The 25997-nt window shown below is 42.5% G+C and overlaps 1 protein-coding gene across 1 annotated transcript in view; it reads left to right on the forward strand.

Moving 5' to 3' along the window:
* AK5 (adenylate kinase 5) overlaps window positions 1-25997 on the forward strand; it is a 228669-nt gene that overhangs the window by 161480 nt on the left and 41192 nt on the right. The window contains exons 9-10 of the mRNA XM_058538359.1: window positions 2705-2747; window positions 7402-7446. Coding sequence (XP_058394342.1) covers window positions 2705-2747; window positions 7402-7446 — 88 coding nt within the window. The remainder of the gene's footprint in view (window positions 1-2704; window positions 2748-7401; window positions 7447-25997) is intronic.

A 25997-nucleotide genomic window follows, 5' to 3' on the forward strand; every position in this document is an offset into this window, starting at 1 on the left:
CATGGGAACCGTGGGTTTTCGAGCCTCACTGGAAAATCACACCCTCCAATCACACGTCTGGTTCACCTGGGCTGTCCTGTCAGTGGGTGCAGGCACCGCACTCCTGGCACGGAGCTGATGACGGTTGCATCTATGCCCCAGAAACCTGTTCACTATCAATGCATTCCTGGAAATAAAGCTGGGGCTCATTTGAAGCATTTGGGCAGACAGAACAGAAGACTGTGAATAAGAGCTATGGATAAAAACAGATCAGAACTCCAGAAGCCAAATAGAGGTCAGATAGGCCCTTTTATAACATGGTGCCTTGTTTTATGAATTCAGATTATCTCTGATCAGACTCCCAAAACATGATAGCCAGGTACAAGAAAGATCTGATATAGTTTAGCCTATAAGGTGGGTGTAAGTCTGATAATCGAACACTAATGTTAAAAACTGAGGGAAAGGACTCATTGGTTTCGTCCTGCCATTACCTGGGTGTATTCAATAGCTATATGACAAGCAGTAAGCAGAGTCTGGTGAAACAGCCCTTCCCCAGCAAACGCTGTTGAGCCTCTTACTATGTAGCTGCATCTTAGGCAAATGTATTAGTTGCTTCAAATAGGTCCCTGTGTCAGACTTGGGCTGTGGGCTTGGGCTTCCCTAGAAGCCTAGCCTGAGATGGGGATTCTTTGCAAGTGTGTTATTAGGGAGAGACGCAGGGTAGGGCAGGGGTAGAAGCTGAGCAAGGATGTGGTCCCGGCTGGGTCCTGGCTTCAGCCTGATCTCGAGGGGACCTCTGGGACACGACTTAGACCGAGTCATTCCAGCTTAAAGAAGGGGTCAGACTGCTGTGTGTCCTTAGCAGCAGCTGGGGGTGGGTGCACCTGCCAGGTGAGCGTCGGGACGCTAACAGATCCACTGCAGTGGCTAAGCTGATGGGACTAAATCTCTAGGAGCTGTGCTGGGTGGTAGGAGATGTGGTTCTCATCCCAACCCTGACCTCACTAAGGACATGATGACATGGCCGTGCGCCCCTCACGTGACCTCTCTAACGGCAACTTTCTCATTTGTAAAATGGGAGAGGAGGATGGTAGGGTTGGATTAGATGATTCCTATACTCCCACCTCTGAAATGCAATGATTTCAACATGGGAAGTCGTAGGGAGGCTCATTGAGGAATAATTGATGTTTTTTCTGCTCGTGGAAGGGCGTTCATTAATGTAAATATGCCCCTGAATGACCACTCCTTAGAAACTCTTCCCTCACCTGGAATAGCTCTGGATACACAGGCAAATCTAAGAAGAGAAGCCGTCAAGTTGCCCTGAAAGCATATGTTCTGAAAAAGGATGGCAAGGCTCTGCTTTCAAAGTGTTCTCAAGGCAGGCTACCTCAAGGGAGCATTAATGCGACTTCACTTAACTGACTCCTGCGCCAAAGCGAATCAGAGGCAAGAGGCTGGAGTGAAGCGTGAGCCAGAGGCTGTCCTCGCAAAATGGCGCCACCTCTATGGAGAGCAGTTTGACCAAATCTATCAAAATTATAAATACATTTACTCTTGGACTGTCTGGGAATTTATCCTACAGGTATGTGTGTATGACATGGCATTTATACGAGTTTATTCATTGTGCTACTTTTTCAAAAATAGTCCAAGATTGGAAATAACGCAGTGGTCCATCAATAAAGGACTAGTTAAAAACAATAACAACAACTATGGTACCTTCCATACGATAGAATACTATATAACCGAGAACATTCTGTATTGATATGGCAAGTTCTCCAAAATATATTGATAAGTGAAAAAGCAAGGAGAAGAACAGTATTATTATAGATTAGTATGTGTATTATAAACACATATGCATGTATAAATATGCTTTTTTCTGTTTAAAAAATGGAGGTAATAAGATTATATGTTTATATTCAAGAGTATTCATAGATATCTGGAAGTCACTTTTTGTGTTTCGGAAAGATACAAAAAAACCTTCTGTGAGTGGTTACCTATAAAGGATCAGGGAGTGGGAAAATGGGATGGATGGAGACATAGGTGGGAATAAGAATTCTCACCAAATGCCTTTTTACAAATTTTCTTTCTGGATTTTTTCCCAACCACCATAGGTTCTTCTGTAAGGAAAATGGAGCAGCTGTTTGATTAAAAAATAGAATGAAAATTTTAAAGCCAGCCGTCAATCAAAGCTAGTCATTCCAACTTTCCTTATTTCATGCTTTAGTTTTCAGAGATTGGCAAACTATGGCCAGTGGTTAGTAGTTGCAACAGGGACCATATGGCTCACAATGCTGAAAATATTTACTCTATTTACTAGAAAGTTTGCCAGGTCCAGCTTTAAATTGTGGAGTTTTTTATAAAACAGCTGTGACTACACCTATCAGTGAGCTTCAGGTACTGAAGGGTTTTGCCTTCTTGAAATCAGCTTTTCTGACCAAAGATAGGTTATGCACCAAGAAAATGAGGCAGGATATTGTACCAGTTAAGAAGAGCATGACCTCTGGGGACGGAGCCCTGGGTTAAATCTGCTCTTTGTCCCTCACAACTATGTGACCTTGGGCAACTTAACTTCTCAAACTCTCAGTTTCTTCATCTGTAAAAGGTGGGTAATAATAGTGCCTCCTTCATAGAGTTATCTGGAAGGTTAAGTATGTTAATGTTGGCAATAAGTTTAGCACAATGCCTGTTGGTATTATCATCTAATATTTTGACTTTTTATAAACAGGGTGATGACCAGTTAAATGTATTTGGAGAAGACACCATGGGAGGTGAGTTTCTTTTGCTGATCAGACCAAAGTTGTCATTTTAATAGCTTTGAGCATGTCTTTTTTAATTAAACACCAACTAAGAGACAAGAAACTACCAAGAGAATGCACCTTTCCCTTAGCCGGAGAACGTGGTTAAGATGGGAACTCTTTGGATGTCTCCCCTCTTGGCCCACGTAAAGAACCAAAGGGAGACCTTACTAAGAGATGCGTTTCCTCGCTGCCCAGAGAACATGACCCTGGAGTTGCTCAGTGAGGAGAAGATGCTCTGGTAAAATATGTTTGGGGAGTACTTAACACTCAATCCCCTTTGGAAGAATCACATATATAACTGCACAGCAAGGTTCCCCAAAGTCCCACAGTAAAGACAACTGGCTAACTTCAAATTTGTTGAAACACAAAAGTCTTTTTCCTGCATAGTAATTACTATTCTGCAGTGTGCCATTGGGATGCAACCTAAGAAATATCCAAATTATACTGCTTTATAATTTTTGTCATGTTAGAAGTCTTGCAAAAACTAAAAATCCAACCGTAACTAGCTACACACGGAACTGAAAATAGATAAAGTTATGTGAATTTAAGATTGTCCAAAAAAGATAAGGTTTATGACTGCCCTAGGTAAAATACCTCCTAAGATTTCCTCTCTGTAATAAAGGTTTTTACAATTATGGTCCATGGAAACATGTTGATATTGTCTGTGAGCACATACAAGTGAGTGATTTGGCTTTCTAAATAACCCAGCTCTAATCCTGCACTGATCCCTTAGCATGAGATGGTAGATAAAGTGTCATTTGATGACAATGGCAATAGCAGTATGTGGAAATCTCCGTCATCAAATGACATCATGGTGATTCATGGAGAAAGGCACATAAACAAGAGCCAAGAGCAAATAATCAACTCGGTCCCAAATGGATAAGGATTGATTCATTGCCTAATAAAGTTTTCTTTCTTCCTGGTTATCAAATTAACATATTCATTGTGGAAATTTTTTTAAGGTAGAAAATAAGAGCCATTTAAGACCTTATGACCTCTAAATAATCATGGTTAACATTCTGGTATATTTTATTCTAGTGTGTTATCTAGATACCTATTTACACATAGTTGAGAATACATGTGTATTTACAAATATGATCTCCAGGTTTTTTTGTGATTATCATAACATATGCATGTTCCCATATCAGTAAAAACTCTGTATAACCTTAATTTGTAATGACTACACTGTATGAATGTACCATTATTAATTTAAAAAAATAACTATTTTTTAAAACTGGGATAGGGATACCATACCAAATAATAATAATAATAACCACAGCCACTTTCCTAGATTGCAAATAGATTAAAAGTTGCTCAACTTCATAAAAGTAGACTGGAAGTCTGGTGAACATATCTGGTCCCACATGTTAAGAACACAGTGTATCTGCCTTGACGAGAAAGCTCCAGATAACGTAGAATTTTTCCAGCCACCGTGGGCTGCTCTGTAAAGAAACTGGAGCATCTCTTTGATTAAAAAGAACAAAAAGTCCATGCTTCAGTGTGAAAACCAAATGGTTCCCAAGACCCCACATTCACTTCTTTCCTCTGCTTCCAGCTCTTTCTCCCCTGTCTCCTTCCCCTTGTATCTCCAACCCAATTCTTCTTGTCCCTCTTTCTCTCTCTCTCTGGTAAAGTTCGGCCTTTCCCCCAGCTACTAGTGGATTCCTGCAAAAATGTAGCACTGTGTTTAGGAATGAACCACCTCAATTCCACTAAAAAGTAAGTTTTGTAACTGTCAGAAGAATGATCTTTCAAAAGTACTTATCATCTATATAAAATAGGAAGTATAAGTCAGAGTCCTATCAGTATTTTTTTTTTTTTCTTGGTGAGGAAAATTAGTCCTGGGCTAACATCCGTTGCCAATCCTCCTCTTTTTTTTTATGAGGGAAGATTGGCCCTGGGCTAACATCCATGACTAGCTTCCTCTACTTTATATGTGGGACACCTGCCACAGCATGGCTGATAAATGGTGCATAGGTCTGCGCCCAGGATCCGAACCTGCAAACCCCGGGCCGCCAAAGTGGAGCACATGAACTCAACCACTACGCCAAAGGCCGGTCCCCTATATGTTCATTTTAAGTGTAAAAATTACAATTTTTTTTACCAAAATGGGAAATAAAAACCTTCTATTACCTCTCCAGGTAATCACATTCCACTTGTCATTTTGGTCAACTCACACCCATGGGATGAGCAAAGGCAGCCACTTTCAGAACCAGGAAAAGAGCCCAAAGCTCCCCCTAGACTAGGACTCAGGGTGCTTCCATCCAGTGCTGCCCCTCGCTCCCAGGGTCTCCCACTGAGAGGGCTGCTCCAGGAACCTCTGCTGCCCAGGACCTGGAATGCACACCCCAGGGGCCCAGCATTCCAACAAGAAACACCAAATGCCTTTGAACTCTAGTGTTTTTACTTTAAAACTTGATCCAAATTTTTCATGAAGTGAAAAATCACGATATCCTGCATCGTAATATATTACTGTCTGTTCAGAGTATCTTGCAGTTGGAAAAGTATCTCCCTTATAGCATAGGGGTTAACAACAATAATAAAGTATTCAAAATTATCTTCAGTTACTCTATCAGCAGTCACATCTGTGCAGCTGAGGGGAGCATCCAGCCTCAGAGGGATTTTGTTTGTCCAGCACGGTGCTCTAAAAACATGACGTTGAATGATAACTCTTGTTAGCCATAGTCCACAGCACTCCACACTCACCCAGCTCACTGGTTCAGAATCTTTGCCTGGCCTTTGCCTAAGCACATCAAAGAAATCTTTCTAGAAGTTCTTGTTTGTGGAATCAGCCTCACACCTCTGTGGGTGTTAGACTAAGCTGCTCAAAAATTAGCCGTCCAAGGATGGATTCAAACATGGTAAGATGCTCTGACCCTCCTAGGGCCTGCTTGTTAGGCCTTACACCATCCTCATTGACTCAGGATGGCCTCTAGGCTGGAGCAGTACCTCCTGAAGTGGCTTCTACAGATTCCTACTCTGAATTTCACAGCATCCTGAACTAGCCTACAGCTGGACTCTTGGCCTGCCCAAAAACCCTGCTTCCAGGACAGAAGTCTGACCCTGCCCCGGCACAGTTGAGTAGGCAGCCTGCTAACTCTCATGTTGTGGTAGCAGGTTCAACTCCTGAGCACATGTAAAGTCTAACCTTCATAAATAAAACCCTATGGCCATAAAGCAAGGGTGAGTTACTTGTATCTGCTCCTCTCTGAAACAGTCTTGGGTAGGACTGCTATTTCCTCTGTCTTCAAGACCTCACTCTAAATTTTTTTTCTTAGTTTGAGGACCCCCTGCTTCCAGACTCAAGCAGTAACCATTGGCGTTTTCTGAGCACAGAGACCCTGAGCTCACAGAGCCATTCCCAATTCCAGTTTTTAGCTTGGTCAACTCTTCAGGTGACCTCACTCTCACTCAAGGCCTCTTAGAATTTTGGTTTACTTTAGGAAGATATCTTAAACATACAACAATAGTAGCATCATAATTTTAGCCAAGGGACAAAGGGAGCCACTTCCTCGTGTGGCCCATTTATTTATGGGAACCACAGAATCATAGGTATTTGAACCAAAAGAGACATTAGAGATCATTGGGTCCAAAAGCTTTATTTTACAGATGGTGAAACTGAGGTCCAAGGAGAGGAAATCACTTGCTGACGTCAAATCAGTTGACAATAGGACCAAAAATGTAGCTATTGTCTACCCATCTGTCATGGCTACCCACTATACCACGTGATCACTGGAAATCTGTTAGGATGCCGCAAAGTCTGGAGGGTTTCTCGCTTTGCCAAAAATTTCTAATCAATCCTTTGCCTTTAAGTAGTGGTCCCCAAAACTCAGTCTTCCCTCACCACCTTAGCGATTTTTGCTTCATCTCTATACTGCCTGTACTATATATTATTTAATATTTTTCTCTAAATTGCCTCGCATTTAAATACATTTATTTTAAAAGGAAACTTTCTATCACTACCTAAAATGGAAAGTAGCATTATTTTCTGTAAATAGGAACTATTTTTAAAATATTGTCTTCCAGACTCCCTACTTGTGTTTTAACCCTTTATTAAAAGAGAGATTAGCAAATGTTAAAAAATGTGAAATACAAAACTGAGACACTGAGGCCGGCCCCGTGGCTTAGCGGTTAAGCGTGTGCGCTCTGATGCAGGTGGCCTGGGTTCGGATCCCAGGCGCGCACAGACGCACTGCTTCTCCAGCCATGCTGAGGCCGCGTCCCACATACAGCAACTAGAAGAATGTGCACCTATGACACACAACTGTCTACTGGGGCTTTGGGGGAAAAATAAATAAATAAATAAATAAATAAAATTACAAAACTGAGACACTTAGGAAAATTTTAAATAATTTTAAAAATTATCTTTGTGATTCGTGCTATTTAATGGTTTATCAGTTTTACCACCTAAAGTCTGTACTCTGTGTTAAAATGAAAATGCATTACCTGGGTCTGGGATTAGGCTGAAATGGTCATCAGTGCCTATTAATTATGACCTATTTACTCAACTTCAAGCTTCTTATCAAATAAAACTACAGGATTTTGATTTTTACATAGCGCGAGTAATACCACAGTTTCAATACAGTATTTCTTGCCAATAACTTAAATTATTCTTACTTTAAAGGTTTCATGGAAGATTTGAGGAAGTGTAAAATTATTTTCCTGATTGGTGAGTAACAGCCGTCAAATTTTCTAATGCAATTGCTGATAATAACAACTTGGTAGGGAAAAAAACTATTCATTTCTCATCCTGTTTTGAAGTCTTACCTCTTTTTTTGGTTAACACCCCTGAGGCTTCCGGATTGTTGCTTTCATTTATACAGTTTTATATTGCTTTTGGCTTTGCATCTTTTCAGCATAGACAAAGTAGGATCTCTAAGGAATATCAAACTCCTGAGTTTAGCTCTATGATAATAAAATACATTGTAATCCCATGGGTAGGAGGATGCTGTATGTCAAAATCTTTTCTGTTTGAAAAATGACCTTCTCCTCTCTAAATACACCAGTGACCACATATTCAAATATACCTCGGTAACCATCCCCTGCATTCCATACAGCTAACAGTAGAAACAATCCACTTGTTCTATGTCCTAGCACTATGAAACTCATTGGTAAATTAATTGTGGCATAAAATTCATTTGGGGTTCACCAGCATTTTCTGAGTGTCTTCTCTGTTCCAGGATATCTCATTTAATCCTTCCACAATCCTCTAGGTTGGTAGTCTATCCCTATTACATATCTGTTACACAAACAAGAAAACTAAGACTCAGAAACGTTGAGGAACTTGTCCAAGGTCACAGAGCTAATGAGCGTGAGAGCCAGATTTCCAGTTTTCCTCATGGAAATCAATGGGACTAGTTGTACAACAGTTAAAATGGCACAGAATAGCACAAAACGTTGTCAGAGCACCTCCTGAAACTTAGTCCTTTTCCCTCTAATTATTCAAGTCTATAAAAAAGTCAATACACCTGCCTTTGCATTTTTCAGAAAATATCCATTTATCTTCAGAAATAATGAAAAGGTCCACACCTCCTCAATGAGTGGGAAAAAAGAATGGTTATCAGCACCCTAGAAATATAATTGAGTAAACTTAGAATCTTGTACCCTAAAGGCAGGCTGCTTCCTTGGAAATCTCTCAATAAGTCTCCCTCATTGTCAAATGAGGAAACTGAGTCCCAGAGAATTTAAGAAGTTTGATCAAGGTCATTCAGCCAACTGGTGGCAGCGAGGAAACCAGAGCTGTAGTTCCCCATTCCAGGGCCCTCCCCACTCCACCACTCAGTCATGTGAGTCATTACTCTGGACTGTCTCCCACATTCAATCATCCCCCAAATACATACTGAGTATTGGACCCATGCTGGGCAGTGAACAAGGATCACAGAGCTTCCATCTTAGATGAAAAGAAGAACTAATCAAATTATTATCACAAAAAGGAGCTGAAACAGAGAACAACCTGGGTAAGTGTTTGGGGTAGAAGTGGGTGATTACTTTAGATGAGGTGATCAGGGAAGACTTTCCTGTAGAAGTGACATTTAAGCAGGGAACTGAAGAAAGAGACGGTGGTGACTGAAGGGATTAATGAGACGTGAGAGGAGGAAGAATTCCAGCCCAAGAGAATAGCGTGTCTTAAGCCGTGAGAATTTTTGAGCCTGACCTGAGTTCTGTTTCTGACCTGCACGCCTCTAGTTGACCTTCGCCGTGGGAACTGGATGGACTTTCGCCATGCCTATTTTACATTCTTTCCAGAAAGTAAAAGTATGGTATTTCTACTCCTTGCTGAAGAGAAACTCATCATCGTAATTTCAAAGAAAATTCCCCTTTCCACATAAACTTTAAGAAGTTTTCTTGGCACCAAGGCCATATGCAATCAGTTATGCTTTCTGTTCAGTTTATATCTTAGGGGCAACTTAGGAAGGGGAGAGGCTCTTGAAACTTGATGTTCAGGAATCCCAAGAATGAGCCTTTATTGTCACATAGAAATCTGTGTTCTTAGTATTGTGGTCCCAAAAAGCTTCTCAAAATAGTACAGCTTGTTTTGTGGTTGTTGTTACTTCTCTAGCAAGAATATTATTTCAGATTTACCCGTTGTTTAGCACTCACAGTTGAATTTTGAAATGTATTTTCAAATATCACTTCTGTCCGTCTAGGCGTAACTAACAACTTTGGCTCACCAGTTCTTAAGTCCTGTGCCCTTCAGACGGTCAAATACACAATGTAAAATCTTTGGCCTCAGACAAAGCTTGAGACCCCCAAGGGTCCACAGACCACACTCTGAGAACTGCTGCTCTGAGCAACAGGTTCTTCTTATATCCAACCATACTCTCCTGTATTTCAACTTATTGGTCAATCACTATTCTAGTAAAAATGATGTCAGCTTACTGTGGGGCAGTAGAAGGTACAAATCCACTGTGATATGAGGAAAAATAACTATTCTTCTTCTAGAGTTTTTACTGGACTCTGCTTGAAAATTAATGCCTTAGTTCTAAATACTTCTTTGACAGATGGCGGGATGGTATTTGGGGGCTGTGTTATTGCAGGTCAATTGAGCTTTAGAAATACTCAGGATGTCATAGACACGCCCATAGCAGTTTTGATAAGTTTTAGTAAACATGAGTCAGTTGATTTCAGTGAAACAAGTGTGGTTTTGTCTGTATGAGAAGATAACTGAATTTTTCTGTTTTCAAGTCATTGTCTTGGCATCTACCAGACTCCCAGTGGAGCTGTAGTGTTAGCAGAGGCGAGGCTGACACCCTCTCTGTTAGTCTTAAGATAAAATTAATGTCCCTAAAGCACTCTTCCCCGTCTCAAAGTACCCGTTAGTTCCCTTTTGTCCACAGAAAGGTCCAAGCTCCTTAGACTGGCCTTCAAAGCCCCCTCCCCGCTGGCCTCAATGTGTTTTCCCCATTTCCCACTCTGCCCCCACGTGAGTCTTCGGCTCCAGCCCTGCCTCTGCGTTATTATTATCCCTTGAACCTTCCTCACTTTTGCCAGTCCTTCACTTGAAATGTCTTCTCCCCTAGCTAATCATGCCCCAAGGTCTGGTTTCAGTTCTAGCTCCCTGTGAAGTCTTCTCTAATCACCAGCCTTCCTCCTCAGTGCTCCTCCATCCTTGTGTCTGTATCTCTCATTTAGACACACCAAAATGACTCGAACAACAAATATTTGTTGGAATAATGAATTCTTTAGGAAGCAGTGTGGTCAATTTCCATAACAACCGAAATAGCAATCGAAATTCGTGGACTGGAACCAGCAGGCGGGTTGCTGCTGCTGTAGCTGTGCCCGGCAGGACAGTTTTCAGGTTAATTATGAGCCTAATCAGATGCTCCTTACTCCACATAGCTGCTGCCCTCTCACTGGGAACAAGCGACACCGACTTTGCCCCGCTAAGCTGGTGCTTTTTCTTGCTCATTTGCAAAACATTTATAAGTGGAGGCAGGTAATAGCACTGACCGCCATCTGAGTGGAGAAAACATTCAGGGAAGTGTACTGGCTGGACCAAAGGGAAAGGTGGCAAGGATGGACCTAGATGGCCCTTTGAATGTTGTGTGAACACTCCCTCTTTGTTCATGAAGAAAGCAGCCCAGTCGCTGTTTATAGAGAAACGCCTTGCAAAGGACAGGTGAGAGTCTCACAGGAGAGGCCTGGTGATCAAAGGATTGAAAAAGGTTCTGTGGACTTTGGTTGTTCACACACAGGGTATAAGAACGGTGCTGATGTACAAGACTGGGACTCAATCATTGCTGAAAACGGAAAATTATTTGGAAAATGTAAAAATATCCTTTAAAGAGCCTCATTATATCCCACTAACAGGCTCCTACAGTTTCTCACAACCTTTTCTGATACATTTCTTTCCTTTTTCCTTTTTTTAAATCTCTTGATCATTATCTTGCTATTATCCAACCCGTTTTGGCTTCTTTTTCCCTTTTCTGCTTTTCATAGCCTGCCTAGGCCCACAATGTGACATAACCTGAATTCGCATTAATCCCTGTCTGAAGCCTTGTAGAAGTGCTTCAGTTTGGAAAATCGTCCAACTTTACAGATGAGGTGTGATGCTAATGGCCTAATGATGAAGATACCTGTCAGTGGCCGTAACTTTCAGCCTGTCGGGGACGCAGATGGCCTTGTGTATCTTGGCCTTCGATAAGCTGCTTTTAAGTAATAAGCTTTGGGAGGCACTTTGACAATGTTTTGTGTTATTCTGTGTGGGTTGTTTTTTTTTTTTCTGGCAAGGAAGATTGAGCCTGAGCTAACATCTGTGCCAGTCTTCCTCTATTTTGTTTGTGGGTCACCACCACAGCACGGCTTGACAAGTAGCATAGATCCACGCCTGGGATCCGAACCAGAGAGCCCAGGCCTCTGAAGCAGAGCACGCCAAGCCCAACCACTACGCCACTGGGCCAGCCCCTGATTCCGTGCATTTTTAACCACTGCACAACTAGGCCTATTTATTTCCTGGAGGAAAACTGAAGAAATGAGAATTTTTGCATAAAACTCAATATTTCAATGCCTGCCATTATTTTGCTAGAGCCCTATCGTCATTTCATTGTTGCCTATTATTGAAGAGCTATGAATTAATTTAATTTTTAGAGAGTATCTACTTGGGACTCAGGTCGAACATTTTTTGTGGAATTGACTTACATATTTGGTTAAGTTAAAAATGAAAAACAAATCTGATTGTTTTAATTTGACATAGCTATAATAGAAGCAAACATTTATTGAACACTTAACACACACCAGCCTGTGTATAAAACCTTTTATAATGTTATTTTATTTAATGCTTGTATCCCTCTGGCATAAGTATTATCACCATCCTGACTTTTCAAGTAAGACTTTAGAGAGTTAAATAATTTGCTAGTAAGTGATGGACCTGGGGCTTGAAAGCTCGGCTTTTGTCATTGGCAACAAATGCGGCCAGTTGTTTTCCTTGAAGTGGTAGGCTTCCTTTATTTCTTTTGAAGAAAATGTCTCCCAGGTACTCAAGTCTGAAAAACCATAGTTTATCTATTAGTCAGTCTTTCAGAAGGTAAAAATGGTGTTCAAGTAAAAAAGCAACTAGTTAAGCAACTCACACAGCCACACAGTGCTTTTCCTGGAGAAAACTGTTACACCCAGGTATGCTCAGGGCCTGATGAGTACTTCCCATTTTGTCAAACAAAATATTACAAAGACATGTACTCAAGGGTGAAAATTAAATTAACATTTTTTACTGCTTCATCAAGGGCATTCTTAAGTAACACTGGCATTTTTCTTCTTCTTTATTTTTTTTTTTCTGATGAGGAAGATTACCCCTGAGCTAACCTCTGTTGCCAATCCTGCTCCTTTTGCTGAGGAAGACTGGCCCTGGGCTAACATCCGTGCCCATCTTCCTCTACTTTATATGTGGGGTGCCTGCCACAGCATGGCTTGATAAGCGGTGCGTAGGCCCGCGCCCGGGATCTGAACCTGTGAACCCCAGGCCACCGGAGCAGAGGGCATGAACTTAGCTGCTACGCCACCGGGCTGGCCCCTTTTCTTTTTCTTTTTACTGCGAGTTCATGGTGGTGAAGAATAATGACTAGTAGAATTGGATGCGTCTGCCTTGATTCGCACCACAGTTTTACAACCATAGCATCTGCACCATCAGTAAAAAGCAAATAACCTCTTAGTGTTGTAATGAAAATAGAGGACCCCCACGGTGTGTAGACCACACTTTGAGAAGTACCACCCTAGGGTTAATTGGGGTGGGGAGGCTGTTGAGCAGCTAGATGAAATGCCAGACTTAGCATTTGGGAGGTCTTGGAGGAAAAAAGTCCCTTGGGCATTGTTTTCATTTGTTCTTTTAGAAGCAAATAACCTCGCAAATGTGAGTAGGGGGTGTATCTACTGACAACCCTTGTTTCTCTGGTTCCTCTGGGCCTGTAAGAGTTCTGAATGCTTCTCCATACCCAGCGTTGCAGGGGATGCCTGAAGGCAAAGTCTAGGTGCTTGTCAGGTTGAGCAAAGAGGAATGTACCAGGAGGTCCAGCAAGAGGCTCCAAAGCAGGGGCTGGGTGGAAGGTAGAGGGGGTATGCCTCGGGGGATCAACAGCAGGAAGAACCAGGACCAGAGGGAGGGTGAAGAGCACCCTCGAGATGGGAGAAGTGCCCTGACATGGAGACTGAAATTTGAACTTGTCTAAGTCTGATTGGGCCATTGAAACAAAATACCATAGACTGGGTGGCCATACCATAAAGAACAAAAGTTTATTTCTCACGGTTCTGGAGTCCGGGAAGGCCAAGATCTAGGCACCAGCAGATTCAGTGACTGGTGAGGGCTCACTTCCCGGTTCATAGACAGCCATGTTTTCACTGCGTCCTCACATGGTGGAAGGGGCGAGAGAGCTCTCTGGGGTCTCTTTTATAAGGGCACTAATCCCATTCATGAGGGCTCCACTCTCATGACCTAATCACCTCCCAAATGCCCCACCTCCTAATACTATCACATTGGGAGTCAGGATTTAACATATGAAGTTTGGGGGGACACAAACAGTCAGTCTGTAGCAGAACTGGACTATCAAGGTTATCAGAAATCATTAGATGGGACTAAGAAAACCTAGACTTGATTGAGTTTCCACCACGAAGTCAAAACAGGCAGCTCATGAAACAGGCTAGGTTCACACAGAGGCGTAAGTTTCCATCTGACTCCAAAGCCTGTGGTCTGCGCTACCGTGAACCATCATCCCTGCTCTAGGCACAGGTTCACGATTGCCACAGCTCTTTCTCCTCTAAAGAGATGCAGTTACTAAGGGCCCCTTTGGCACTCTCCTGGCTGGACACCTGTATTTTCAAAGCCCTGGCCATTCAGGATGAGCGTAAAGAAAGAGAGACGTTGGGCCGTTTCCAAGAGAACCTCAAATGCATTCACAAGCTGATGGGATGTCTTTCTAATGCTGGTGAAGTGCAGGCGTTGTGTACTGACAATGAACCTACTTAACTGTATAAACCTTTTCACTGCAAAAAGGCTCTCCGTAATGTTGAACTAGAACAAAACACTTTCTTCATTTAATCAGACCAAATTAACAAACCTTTATCAAGGACTCACTATGCTTAAAGAACTGTGAGTGTCAAAAAGACATTAAACAGCCCTTGGAACACTGCATGACATGACAGAAGTGGGTTTTTATTTTTTCCATGTTTTTTAAATTATTTCCTCCAAAAAAGAAATATTGCTGAGTTAATGAGGAGTCATCCAGAAGGGCAAATTACTACTAAAAAGAAAAGAGCACGAGTGAATGAGTTTTATCGGGTATAGTGAATGGAGCCCTCACATCCTCACACTCATTGTCTCCCTACCCATTTGTTGAGATCTTTCTGGAAGCACCATTAACTCATCAACTGAGTCACCAGGTAAAGCTTTAGGTACTCAGCCTGTTCACTCAGTTAAGGCCACATCTCCAGGCCTGGCTCACTGAAGGCCTCTTTTGCTTCTTCCGAGACCCCCTAAGAATGATCAGTAGACATTGGCAGATGCTATGATTGTAGAAGGACCCCCCCCGACACTGGAAATGAGAGAACGCCCAAAATCTTGTACATGTATCCAAGTTCTGTGTGCCGTTGGACCAAACTCTTAGCCTCTCTGAATTTGTTTTAAGATAGCAAAATATTTGTTCTCTGTCCACCCCCAATTTGAGCAGCCAATGAGTCGACATGTTCCTAACTCTTCTATTAATGGGAAGCATGTACAATAGAGATGTAGCCCCAAGGAAGTGAAGTATGAAGGCAATTAAATAAGTCAAAGGCCCCATCCTCCAACCCCAAAATATTTATTTTAATTAGCTAATAGCAATATTAACATTAACACATATTCTGGTGACTTACTACATTCCAGACACTTAGCTGCCTTTATACATATTATCTTATTTAGTTGGCACACCAATCATCAGTACTCATATTCTTCCCCACTTTATAGATGAAGAAATGGAGGCTCAGAAAAGTTAAGTAACTTTCCCAAGGGTGCACAGTTAGTAAGTGATAGAGTTGGGACTCAGACCCAAGTTTCTCAGACTTCAAAGCCCATGCTCTCAAAGTGTCTGTAGAAGCGTAAGAAGGAGGTCAAATATAGGTGAGGTTGTGGAGAAGAGTGGGTGAGGGAAACGTTTGCCATAACTGTTTGAATAAATGCCTTGGTTTTCTATTTTACTTTGTTCCCATATATCTAGCTATTGATGTCTGAAAACAAAGACAAAATAATAAGACATCAAATGAATATCAATGAAACAGACCCCTGAGTGCCACAACCATGTTTCTCCCAATTATGTGAAATTCTATATTAACTTCAAAACAGGAAACAATTTGAATTCATAAAAGTATCTGAACCATTACTGAACACCCACACACACACACACAAAGCACACTGATTTCAGAATATACCTACTGCATCTTTTACTAAGACGTATCACAGGCACATTTTCTGTGAGCATTACCAAAAGTGCTTCAGAGGACCAAGAGCAACGATGAGCGAGTGTTTGAGAATGTGATCCTGGGTGCATCTGAGGGAACCTGGTTCTCCTGAGATTTTCTTTGTGGGTTGGCTGGGGTACTTTGACTATATATTGATTTCCAACAATGGCCTAGTATGGAGGAGGAGGAAAAAATAGCCTAGGCCAAGGGATTTACAGACCTCAAGGGGGCTGCTTAACTCCCCTATTATAAATATATTCTCTCACTGCTATATTAAATGCTTCCATTAGGTATATATTCCTTTGGGTGACTTTCATTAATTCGTTTGATACATTTATTGAGTGTCTACTATATATCAGCAAAGTGACAGGCCTAAGCTGCAAAGATGAAAGACGAGGCTCCCTAATCTCAAGGAGCTCATGTTGATATATGCCACGGCAGAGGCACAGGTGATGGAGAGAAAGACTGAAGTGGGGGCAGAAAGGGGAAGTCAGAGCTGAGTCCTGAGGAAGAAAAGGAATTGGTCAAGTGCTAGGTGAGAAGAAAGTTGGAGTGGGCCCACATCAAGGAGATGGAACAAGTGTGCAAGAGAGAGTCTCAGAGGTGAGGGCATGGGAAGTGGTAAGAGGCAGAGCTGGAGACGGAGGCAAAGTCTGGGGCATGGAAGACTGAAAATGCCGGGCTAAGAAATATGAACTTCATCCTGTAACAGCTGGGACCTGTCAAGGCTCTTAGTCACATGTCGTCAGATTTGGATTTCAGAGAGAGCCCTCTGTCAGCAGTGAGAGGGAGTCTCGGCTGCAGCAGGGGGGCCAGCTGAGAGGTCGTCTGGATGGTCATACAGATGAGGAACAAGGAGGCAGTTGAAGTGGAAACGAAGAAAGAGATCCAAGAGATTTTAGGAAGTAGAAGCAACAAGACATAAAGATCCATTGTATGTGCAGGTGAATGAGAGGAATTAACATGACTCAGAAGTGACTGGTTTAGACCAACAGGTGAACAGAGGTGCCGTTCAAGGAAATAAGGAATTTGGCGAAGAAATGGGTTTTGAGGGAGCGATGAAGAGTTCAGTTTTAAACATTTTAAGATTGAGATGCTAATGGGACGTCCATGAGGTAATATCCATTAAACAAGAAGTTTTTGAGAACTGGTACCCAAAATACAAGCTCTGGCTGTAGATACAGATGTGCATATCACTGGTGGGTGAAACCACATATATGTGCGAGGGATCACCCAGCGAGCTTAGGCAGAGTGAGGCTGGAGGAAAGCTGGGACCTAGAGTCTGAGAAACACCCATGCCAGAGCCAACGGAGGAGAGAACGAGAGAAAAGCAGAATATCAAGAGCCAATGGTGTCAGAGAAGGCAAGGGAGGAGACAGTTTCCATCTGGGAAAGGTTAAAGAAAACGTAATGAAAGTTGTCAGTTGGGTTTGGCAACCAAAGAGTTATTCGTGAGTTTGGTGAGAGCAGTTCCAGTGGAACCGAAAGGAGTAAAGCCAGTAGGTTCGGGGGTGATCGGAGATAAGGAAATGAGGACGCATACAGACTACACTTTCATGAAACGACTCTAAGAGAAAGGAAAGTCTGAGAGCAGTATCTAAAGGGAAAGGAATGTCAGTAGCGGAATGTTTTTAAACTATGAGGGAGTCAAGCACATTTATATAAAAGCGAGGCGGTACAGACTCTAGTCAAGAGCATGAACTACTTGAGTTCAAATCCCAGCCCCACCATGTCCTGGCTGTGTGACCTTGGACAACATCCTTAAACCCATTCTTCCTCAGTTTCCTCACCTGTAATGTGAAAGCGATGATCGTAGCTAGGTCCTAGGGTTGATGTGAGGAGGAAATGAGTTAACACGTATCACAGAGCTCTTAGTAAATATTCAACAAGCATTAGCTCTCATTATGACTATTATACGCTGAGTGAGGGGAGACAACCAATAAGAAAGAGAGGATCCTGAGAAAGGGGAAACGAGAATGGGAACAGAAGTGAATTGGAACAAGGAAAGAATGCCTACCAGATAGGGGAGCCATAACGAAGGTCAAGAAGTTGGGTAAGTTCCTGTATCTGTTTCTGGTGTCATTTGTCAAAATTGAACCTCCCTAAGGGACTGACCTGTTAAGTGTGTTTCCCTTGAGCAGCTGTGGTTGGCTGGGATCAGGGCAAGTGGAACTGAGGAAGGGTCTCTTAGGCCTCGGGCTTAAACCTGCCAATAGGCTGCCATTTCCTCTGTGGACACATACCTGCCATTGTTTACGATAACACGACAGCGATTTTACACTAGGAGGCCATAGTTAGCCTTGGGGAATGAAGCAGAATAACAGGCCAGTGGTTAAGGGGACAGTGACTGTTTTGGCCTTCCTAAATGTAATATTCCCAAGGTATTTCCCACTCATTTTGCTCCAGGCTCCAGAACCGAGAGTCTCAGAGCAACTTTTTAGCTGTAAGTGAAACGTATTTAAACCAACCAGCAGTGGTCAAGGCTCTCTCCTCTTGTAACTGAGTGCAGCTCAGTTTACCATGACATGGTCCTGTGACCCAGCTGATGTTTTTTTCTCATATGGTCTGGGGCACTGACCTTGAAGGCAATGTTCCTCATGGTTCTACTGTGCTTCGAGATGTGCCTTCTACCAGAAAGTGGATCACCGAGTTAGTGCCAGACACCAACCACCCATCCACACCAGCCAAATGACCTCAGTTTAAAGTGGAAGGAACCTGTTTGGTCCCTTGCGTATTCCCTGCTTGGACTAACTCTTATCATAATTGTGTGGAAAGCTGGTGTGAGCAGAACAGCACGCAGAACACAGTCTTGTTTTTCTTGGAAGTCCTCAGCTTGGTCTGGGTGGAGCGGTTGAGACAAGGCCTGAGACTGCCCCTCATTCCAACATCTGTTGTTGAGAAAGGAAGAGAATGTTAAGCAGTGAGAAACCTGACCAAGCCCAGCCAGCAGTCTCCTAGAGTCTGCCCCTGCGAACCTCTTCCACAGACCACTTGCTTGAAGTCAATGATGACCCTTGATTGGAGAATGGTTTTTTAGTAAATCTCCTAGATGACAGAGATCATGCCCTTTTTTTTTTCCTTTTCTTGCTGTCTCTGCAGCATCTGTCAGGATGCCTGGCACTTAGTAGCATTCAATATTTGTCTTTAGAATGAATGAATGAATGAAGAGATGGAAATGGAATGGAAGGTGATGACAGCTCAGATAAAGTTACTGTCCCCAAGTTCCTCAAGCTCAGTTGTGGTAAATAAAGACCCGTTGTCAGAAATAAGTGTATTAACCTGTCTTCTACCAATAACCATCTCTGAGTCATAATGACAAGAGCAGAGGTTTGAAGTAAAACTACAGGGCTTGACCATTTTTTAAGAACCAACCATAACTAAGAGACTCTTCCTCTGGATGGCTCCTGAACAATCAATGGAGTCGTTATAAAGTCTTCCTGGCCCCTTCCCACCAAAAAGCAAAAAAAACATGGCTTTTGGTAAACTTCCTGAGTGGGGTAGCATACGGCTTCTGTATCAGAATCCCGTTGCAGTCCAGCGCTATGTAGCTGGAATAGATGTCAGGAAGCAAAATACAAAAGACACAGCTAGCACATCATTGCATTCGCGGTACCGATTCTGACTGTTACCATCCTTCAAAGAAGGGAGCTTGGACTGGAGTTGATGTGTTGTTAAACTGTCATTAAAGATAGCAGAGCAAGAAAGGGCTGAATTATGATCATTACTGCGGTAAGTACAGGGGAGAATTTTTTTAAAAATTTTTAATGTCCCCACCCCTCAAGGAGCTTATTTATAATCTGTTTGATGAAGCAACGAATTGATGCTTCTGAAAACTTTAGAACCAATACAGGACAGTGTAGAATTAGCTGACAGAGGAGCTCTTCCGTGAGTGTTAGCAGGGATGGGAGGACAAAGAAAGCACATGGCTGAATGGTGGGAGCCCCTTCCTGGAGAAGCTGAGAACCCAGGGGAGCCTCAGAGAACCGATGGGGTCCTCTACATTTGAGAGAGGGCTGAGGAGAGAGGGGTTCCAAGAAGGGAGATTGTAAGTAGGGAACAAATTACAGTAGTAGGAACATACCCCTCATGGCCCAGGAAGAGGAAGGAGAGGGGCAAGATCACAGAAGCCCGGGAGGCAGAGGAATGACGTGATGGAAGTGATGTGGACCAAGGACCAGTCCAGGCTGGTGCAGGCGAGGAAGCACCAGGAGGGAAAACCGCCCTTGGTGAATTTGCCCATATACTTCTCATATTTGCTCTTCTAGTTTTATGGGTTTGGGTTCTTTTTAATGCTCTCAGGGAAAAGCGGTGGGAAGATGCACACTTAGAAAAGGTTTGCATCTGAAGTATCTCAGACCAAGCAAAAATAATTGATTAGAGCCCTTGTTTTCAAGTCCTCTCCAAAGAAAGAAGAAGCATGCATTGAAATGTGAACCCCAGCACTGCACACCATCACCGGAAGGTCTAAAATGAGAGACTGCGCTCACTTTCCTCGCTCCTCCCTGGCAGGAGAAGCACAGAGCTCAGAGAGAGGTCATTCTAGCTTAATTCCCCAACCAACTTAGGAAATGAATCTTGAGCATCTCTGACAAATAATCATTCAGCCTTAATTTCAATACTTTAAGTGACAGGGCATTCACTATCTTATGAATAATAGAATAACTAATAACAATTAGCACTGGGCTGGCCCCGTGGCTTAGCGGTTAAGTGTGCGCGCTCTGCTACTGGCGGCCCGGGAGGCAGCCAGTACTGGGTGCGCACCAACGCACCACTTGTCCGGCCATGCTGAGGCTGCATCCCACATACAGCAACTAGAAGGATGTGCAACTATGACATACAACTATCTACTGGGGCTTTGGGGGGAAAAAAAGGAGGAGGATTGGCAATAGATGTTAGCTCAGAGTCAGTCTTCCTCAGCAAAAAGAGGAGGATTAGCATGAATGTTAGCTCAGGGCTGATCTTCCTCTCAAAAAAAATAAAAAAACAATTAGCCCTATATGGAGTCTGAATCAGTGTGGATTATTTTTAGCTGTAAGTTTTTAAAAATAATAACTCTGGCTAAACAAGGTAGAAATTTCTCTCTCACGTAACATTCTAGGTGAAAGCTGTCATAGGAATGGTATGACATGCTATGGTCTGAAAGACTCAAGTTCCTTATATTTTGTTACTCTTCTATGTGGTCTCTCCAGAGTCACCTCATGTGCTAAAATGGCTGCTCCTGCTCCAGCCATTATGTCCTAAGTCCATTAAACAGGAAGAGGAAATGGGGGGGGAAGAACATGCTTCTTCCCTTCAAGGACACTTCCTGGAAGTTGTATTCACCATTTCTGCTTATATCCCATTGGTCACAAAGACACTTTTACCTGCAAGGGAGGCTGGTAAATGTAGTCTGTATTCCAAGAAGCCATGTGCCCATTTAAAAGTCATGAGGTTTGGGGCCAGCCTGGTGGCATAGTGCTTAAGTTCACTCGTTCTGCTTCAGGGGCCCGGGGTCCACAGTTTCGGATCCTGGGTGCAGACCTACGCACCTCTCATCAAGCCATGCTATGGCAGGTGTCCCATATAACGCAGAGAAAGATGGGCACGGATGTTAGCCCAGGGCCAATCTTCCTCAGCAAAAAGAGGAGGATTGGCAACAGATGTTAGCTCAGGGCTGATCTTCCTCACAAAAAAAACAAAAATCATAAGGTTTAATTTTTCAGAAAGAAGGAGAAAATAGATATTGTGTTTCTACATCAGCGTCTAATGCACTCTGGCTGCAGGGAAAGTGGGTTTGACTTAAAAAAAAAAATGTTTGGGTTTTTAATCATCCTTGGTAGGATTGAGCTTACCAAAACAATAGACAGAGGATGCTCCTTTGTGGAGGGGGTACAACCACTAATGTCCACGCAGCAGTAGAAAGTAGAATTAAGCTGGGCCCCCAAGAGATCTATAGTCCACTCTCCAAGCCAGGACAGCAGCCTGGCAAGTGGGCAGAGGCTGCAGCCCTCCTTTTGAAGTGCGTTTTCTGGCGCTGCCCAGCAGTGGCTCTTGGGCCACCCACCAAAGCCTCAATAATGCCACCCCTCCTCTCGTGCCCCACTGTGGTGTCGGTGAACTCAGATGGGGCCATCGTAGCCTTGAGCCCTAGTGGAGGGCAATGGCAGCATCTGCTCGGGCCCCCGCGGACGAGAGGGTCTCTCCTGTTGGACAGCTGCTGGCCTTAGGAAGGCCTTCCTGAGACTCAGTCTAAACCTGCTCTGTCAAAACTTCCACTGTCTAGGTCAGTCCTGCCCTACAGAGCAACGCACAACCAATCAGCTTTCTCTCCACCATTGTAGCCATTCAAATATTTGAAAACACTTATAACTGTCCTGTGAGTCACATCTTCATCTGATTAAGAACCTCCAGCTTCATCTGCTATTTTATAGGTTGTAAGCTCCTTGAGAGCAGGGCACTGTGTTCTCATCTTTATGTCCTCAGTACTGAAACACAGTCCCTCACTCTCATGGAGTCTCCATATTTACTACGGAATGAATGAATAAATTCTGCTTTTATCATTTCCCACTCCCTCCTGTCTCTTTGGACACACGTGGCCAAGATCTCTCCTAAAACAGCTTGACTACAATTTTTTTTAATTTATGGATTTCTTTTCTTTTTACAAAAATAATACATCTTCATTCTAGAAAACAGGTATCAACAACCACAACTCACCCAAAATCCCAAAGCCTAGGAATGAATACTATTAAGATTTTGATTTATATTCCTCTTAGTTTTTTACTATGTACATATTTTTAAATATACATTTTTCATCAAAATGAGATCATGCAAGTTTAAAACCTACTTTTTGTACTTAACAAAATATCGTGTCTTTCCAAGATTATGAAACCGAATATACTAAGTCATTTAAAAAAATTTGTTCGTAATTGACTTGAAATAGAGAAGCACTCAAACCATAAGTGTGTAGCGTGAAGAATTTTCACTAAGTAGAAACACCCATCTTACCAACACACAGATCAAGAAATTGAACATAACCAGCAGCCCAGAACGCTCTCTGTGCCCCCTTCTATTCATTGCCCCCTGCAAGGAATGTCATAGATATCTTTGAACTTTGTATAAATGGAATCTTACTGTATGTATTTGTTTGTATCTGTCCTCTTTCAATACATCATTTTAATGACTATATACTATTCCTTTGTATTGCTTTATTATCACTTACTCAGTTTATTCCCATTGTCGTGCATTTTCCCCCAATTGTTTGCTTTCATTAAAAATGTTGTAATGAATATCCATGTAACTAAAACAGTGATTTTTTTTCACTTAGGATAAATCCACTGACGTGAAAACTTTTAAGACTTTTGACTTATATTACCAAATTGCCCTTCAGAAAGGTTGTACCGATTTTACATTCCCATCACAGCACGTAAGACTTCCAGTTTCCGTGATGTGACCCAAAATTGAACACAAAACCCCAGATGGAGTCCAACTCACATTCACCACAAATGTCTCTACCTGTCTTAAATGTCCTCACTTCCTTTTACAGGACATAAATAGACTGCAAGCACAAATATTCTCCAAGTTCTCTGACAAAGACAAAAACACAGAATGGTAGTGCTGAAAGTGACCTTGGATTTATCTAGCCCAACAAGCTTATTTTCAGATGAAAATACAGAAGCCCAAAGAGGAGAAATATTAGAGCAGACGGATTCCCAATGAAAATCAAACCAGAAAACCAAGTGTAGAAAAAAAGCTGCAAAGAAACAACAAAAAATGTATCTTGGCGATTACTGTTGGGGAGTGGGATTATGGGAGATTTTTCTTCTTTTTACGTTTCTGAATTATTTAAATCTTCAACAAGGAGCATATATTTCTTTTACAGTAGAGAAAAACTATTTTCTTTAAAAAAAGGAAAAAATAGAAAGGAGAGGCTAAGTTTATAAATTGCCTATTATATTCATTTTATACATGCCTAAGATCATGGTGTGAAGGGACTACAAAATAGGAACCTGGAAGAGGCAGAGCACTCCAGATGAATGAATTCCAAGTGGAATGAATTCCAAGAATTCAGTGACCCAAATAAGCAGGGCCTGACCGAAGCAGCTTTTGGAAGGCTCCAGTCTATAAGTTTAAAAAAATGAATGTGCTTGGTGAGTTGGGCATGGTACAGGTCCCGGAGACCTCCGGGGGAAGAAGGGAAGGACGGGATTTTGAGTGGTGTTTCCTTGGGGCGGTTTGGAAATCCTGTCCTGTCCCTGTCTGGAGATGGGGTTAGGGTGCTGTGAGCTTGTATGGGGTGGAAATGCTTAGGAATCACCACCATGGTGTCTGCCGTTTCCTCTCACTCAAGACCTGAACCTCCTTTGTCTTCTGTCTGTGTGAGCACTAGAGTCGTGGAATCCGGTTTCAGAATCTTGTCCGAGTTAGACATTTCACACATCTCGCTCTGCCTGTGGTGGGTTTTAGCTGAATGAATCCAGAATCATAGACTGTTAGAGTTGTCAGAACAGAGCTGGAATCATGTCCCTAAAGTCTCCAGGCTATTAGGCGGTGGGGCCTGATAGGGTTGCCAGATTTAACAAATAAAAATACAAGACACCTCATTAACTTTGAATTTTAGATAAACGTTGACAGTGTTTAGTATAAGCATGTCTTATGCAATATTTAACTGGACGTCCTGTATTTCATCTGGCAACCCTATGGGGCCAGGAGGAAAGCCAGCTGCCAGTGACCACTCTGATGACTAAAGACGGCACAGTGCATTTCTGAAAAGCAGGTCTGTCTGATTTCCAGACTAGTCTTACATATGAGAGACTGTAGAGTTTAGCGGTTACCAGGGCACAGTTGGCTGTTGGGCACATATTTTTATTTATTTATTTATTTATTTTTTGGCCTGGAAGATTGGCCCCTGAGCCAACATCTGCACCCATCTTCCTCTATTTTGTATGTGGGATGCCGCCCCAGCATGGTTTGATCAGCGGTGCGTAGGTCCGCACCCTGGATCCGAACCTGCAAACCCCGGGCCGCCAAAGCAGAGCGCACGAACTTAACCACTACACCACCAGGCTGGCCCCTGGGCACAGATTTTTAACCTATATAATAAGGTTACAAATAGTAGCTTGTTCAAATAGTTGTTGTTAGGATTAAGTGAATTTTTACAAATAGAGTAGATACTTATTAGATCCAGTATCAAGCCAAAGCATTGTGAACCAGATGTCTTTCTCTGACCAGTCTGCAGTGACTTCTCAAACATGATTGTCTCTGAATTACTCCATTGGTACAAAATCAGTTCCCCTCCTATTCTCTCCGCTTGATGCTGAGAAAACAGAAAGTCACCTCATCAGCAGGAGAGAGGATGGCTCTGCTCTTGATAAGGCAATGAGGATGTTTATTAACCATCGTAACAAATATTCATTCATGACAGATCCACTGTCTCAGCATTATTACATTGTAAACATTAAAAGAACTATCAACCAAGACCCTCTGCAAGGACCACTGGGGACTTTACAGCAGATTGCCTTCCATGGATTATCTCATGTAGAAGTTCCAAATCAGGCTAGTCGTCAGAGTCACCTGGGGAGTTTTTTTAACGATCATCTCTTTTTATTACAAAAATAAGAAAACAACATTCAGCAAAGCTGAAAGAATTTTACAGTGAACACTTGTATACCCACCACCCTGATTCTACCATTAACATTTTACTATAACTTATTTTATGACATGTGTGTCCCTCTGTCCATCCCTTTATCCATCCATCAACACATCTTTTTTCCCTTACACATTTCAAAGTAAATTGCAGGTATCTGTACACTTTCCCTAGGGAACTTCCTATAACTATAAATTTCCAGGCCTCAACCCAGAGATTCAGAGATGTACTGATTCAGGAATTTTTTAAATCTCCCCAGGTGATTCTGATGCACAGTCAAGTTTGGGAAAGTATCAGTCAGAAAAAGCCAGGTTATGCTAGAGTAACAAATAAGCCCTCCTAAAAATCTCTGTGGTGTAGAACAATAAAGATATCTCTTCTTCTTCTTCCTCCTCCTCTTCCTCCTCTTCTCCTCTTCTGGACTAATGCTCCATGTTCATCAGCGGCATGATGATTGAGCCCCTCAGATCAGAAACATTGCTGGTATCACGGCAAAGAGAAAAGAGACGTGGAAAACCACATCCTGAGTATAGAAACCTCTGCCTAAATGTGATACACATCCACCTCTGCCCACGTTTCATTGGCCAAAGCAAGCCACTTGGGAACTCTTAAGTTCAAAAAGGTGGGGATGAATAATCCTTCCTCAGGGAGGAACACTGTGGAAGGAAAGCTGGAATATT

The sequence above is a fragment of the Diceros bicornis genome, chromosome 4 (assembly GCF_020826845.1).
Source record: "Diceros bicornis minor isolate mBicDic1 chromosome 4, mDicBic1.mat.cur, whole genome shotgun sequence".
Classification (NCBI taxonomy): Eukaryota; Metazoa; Chordata; class Mammalia; order Perissodactyla; family Rhinocerotidae; genus Diceros; species Diceros bicornis.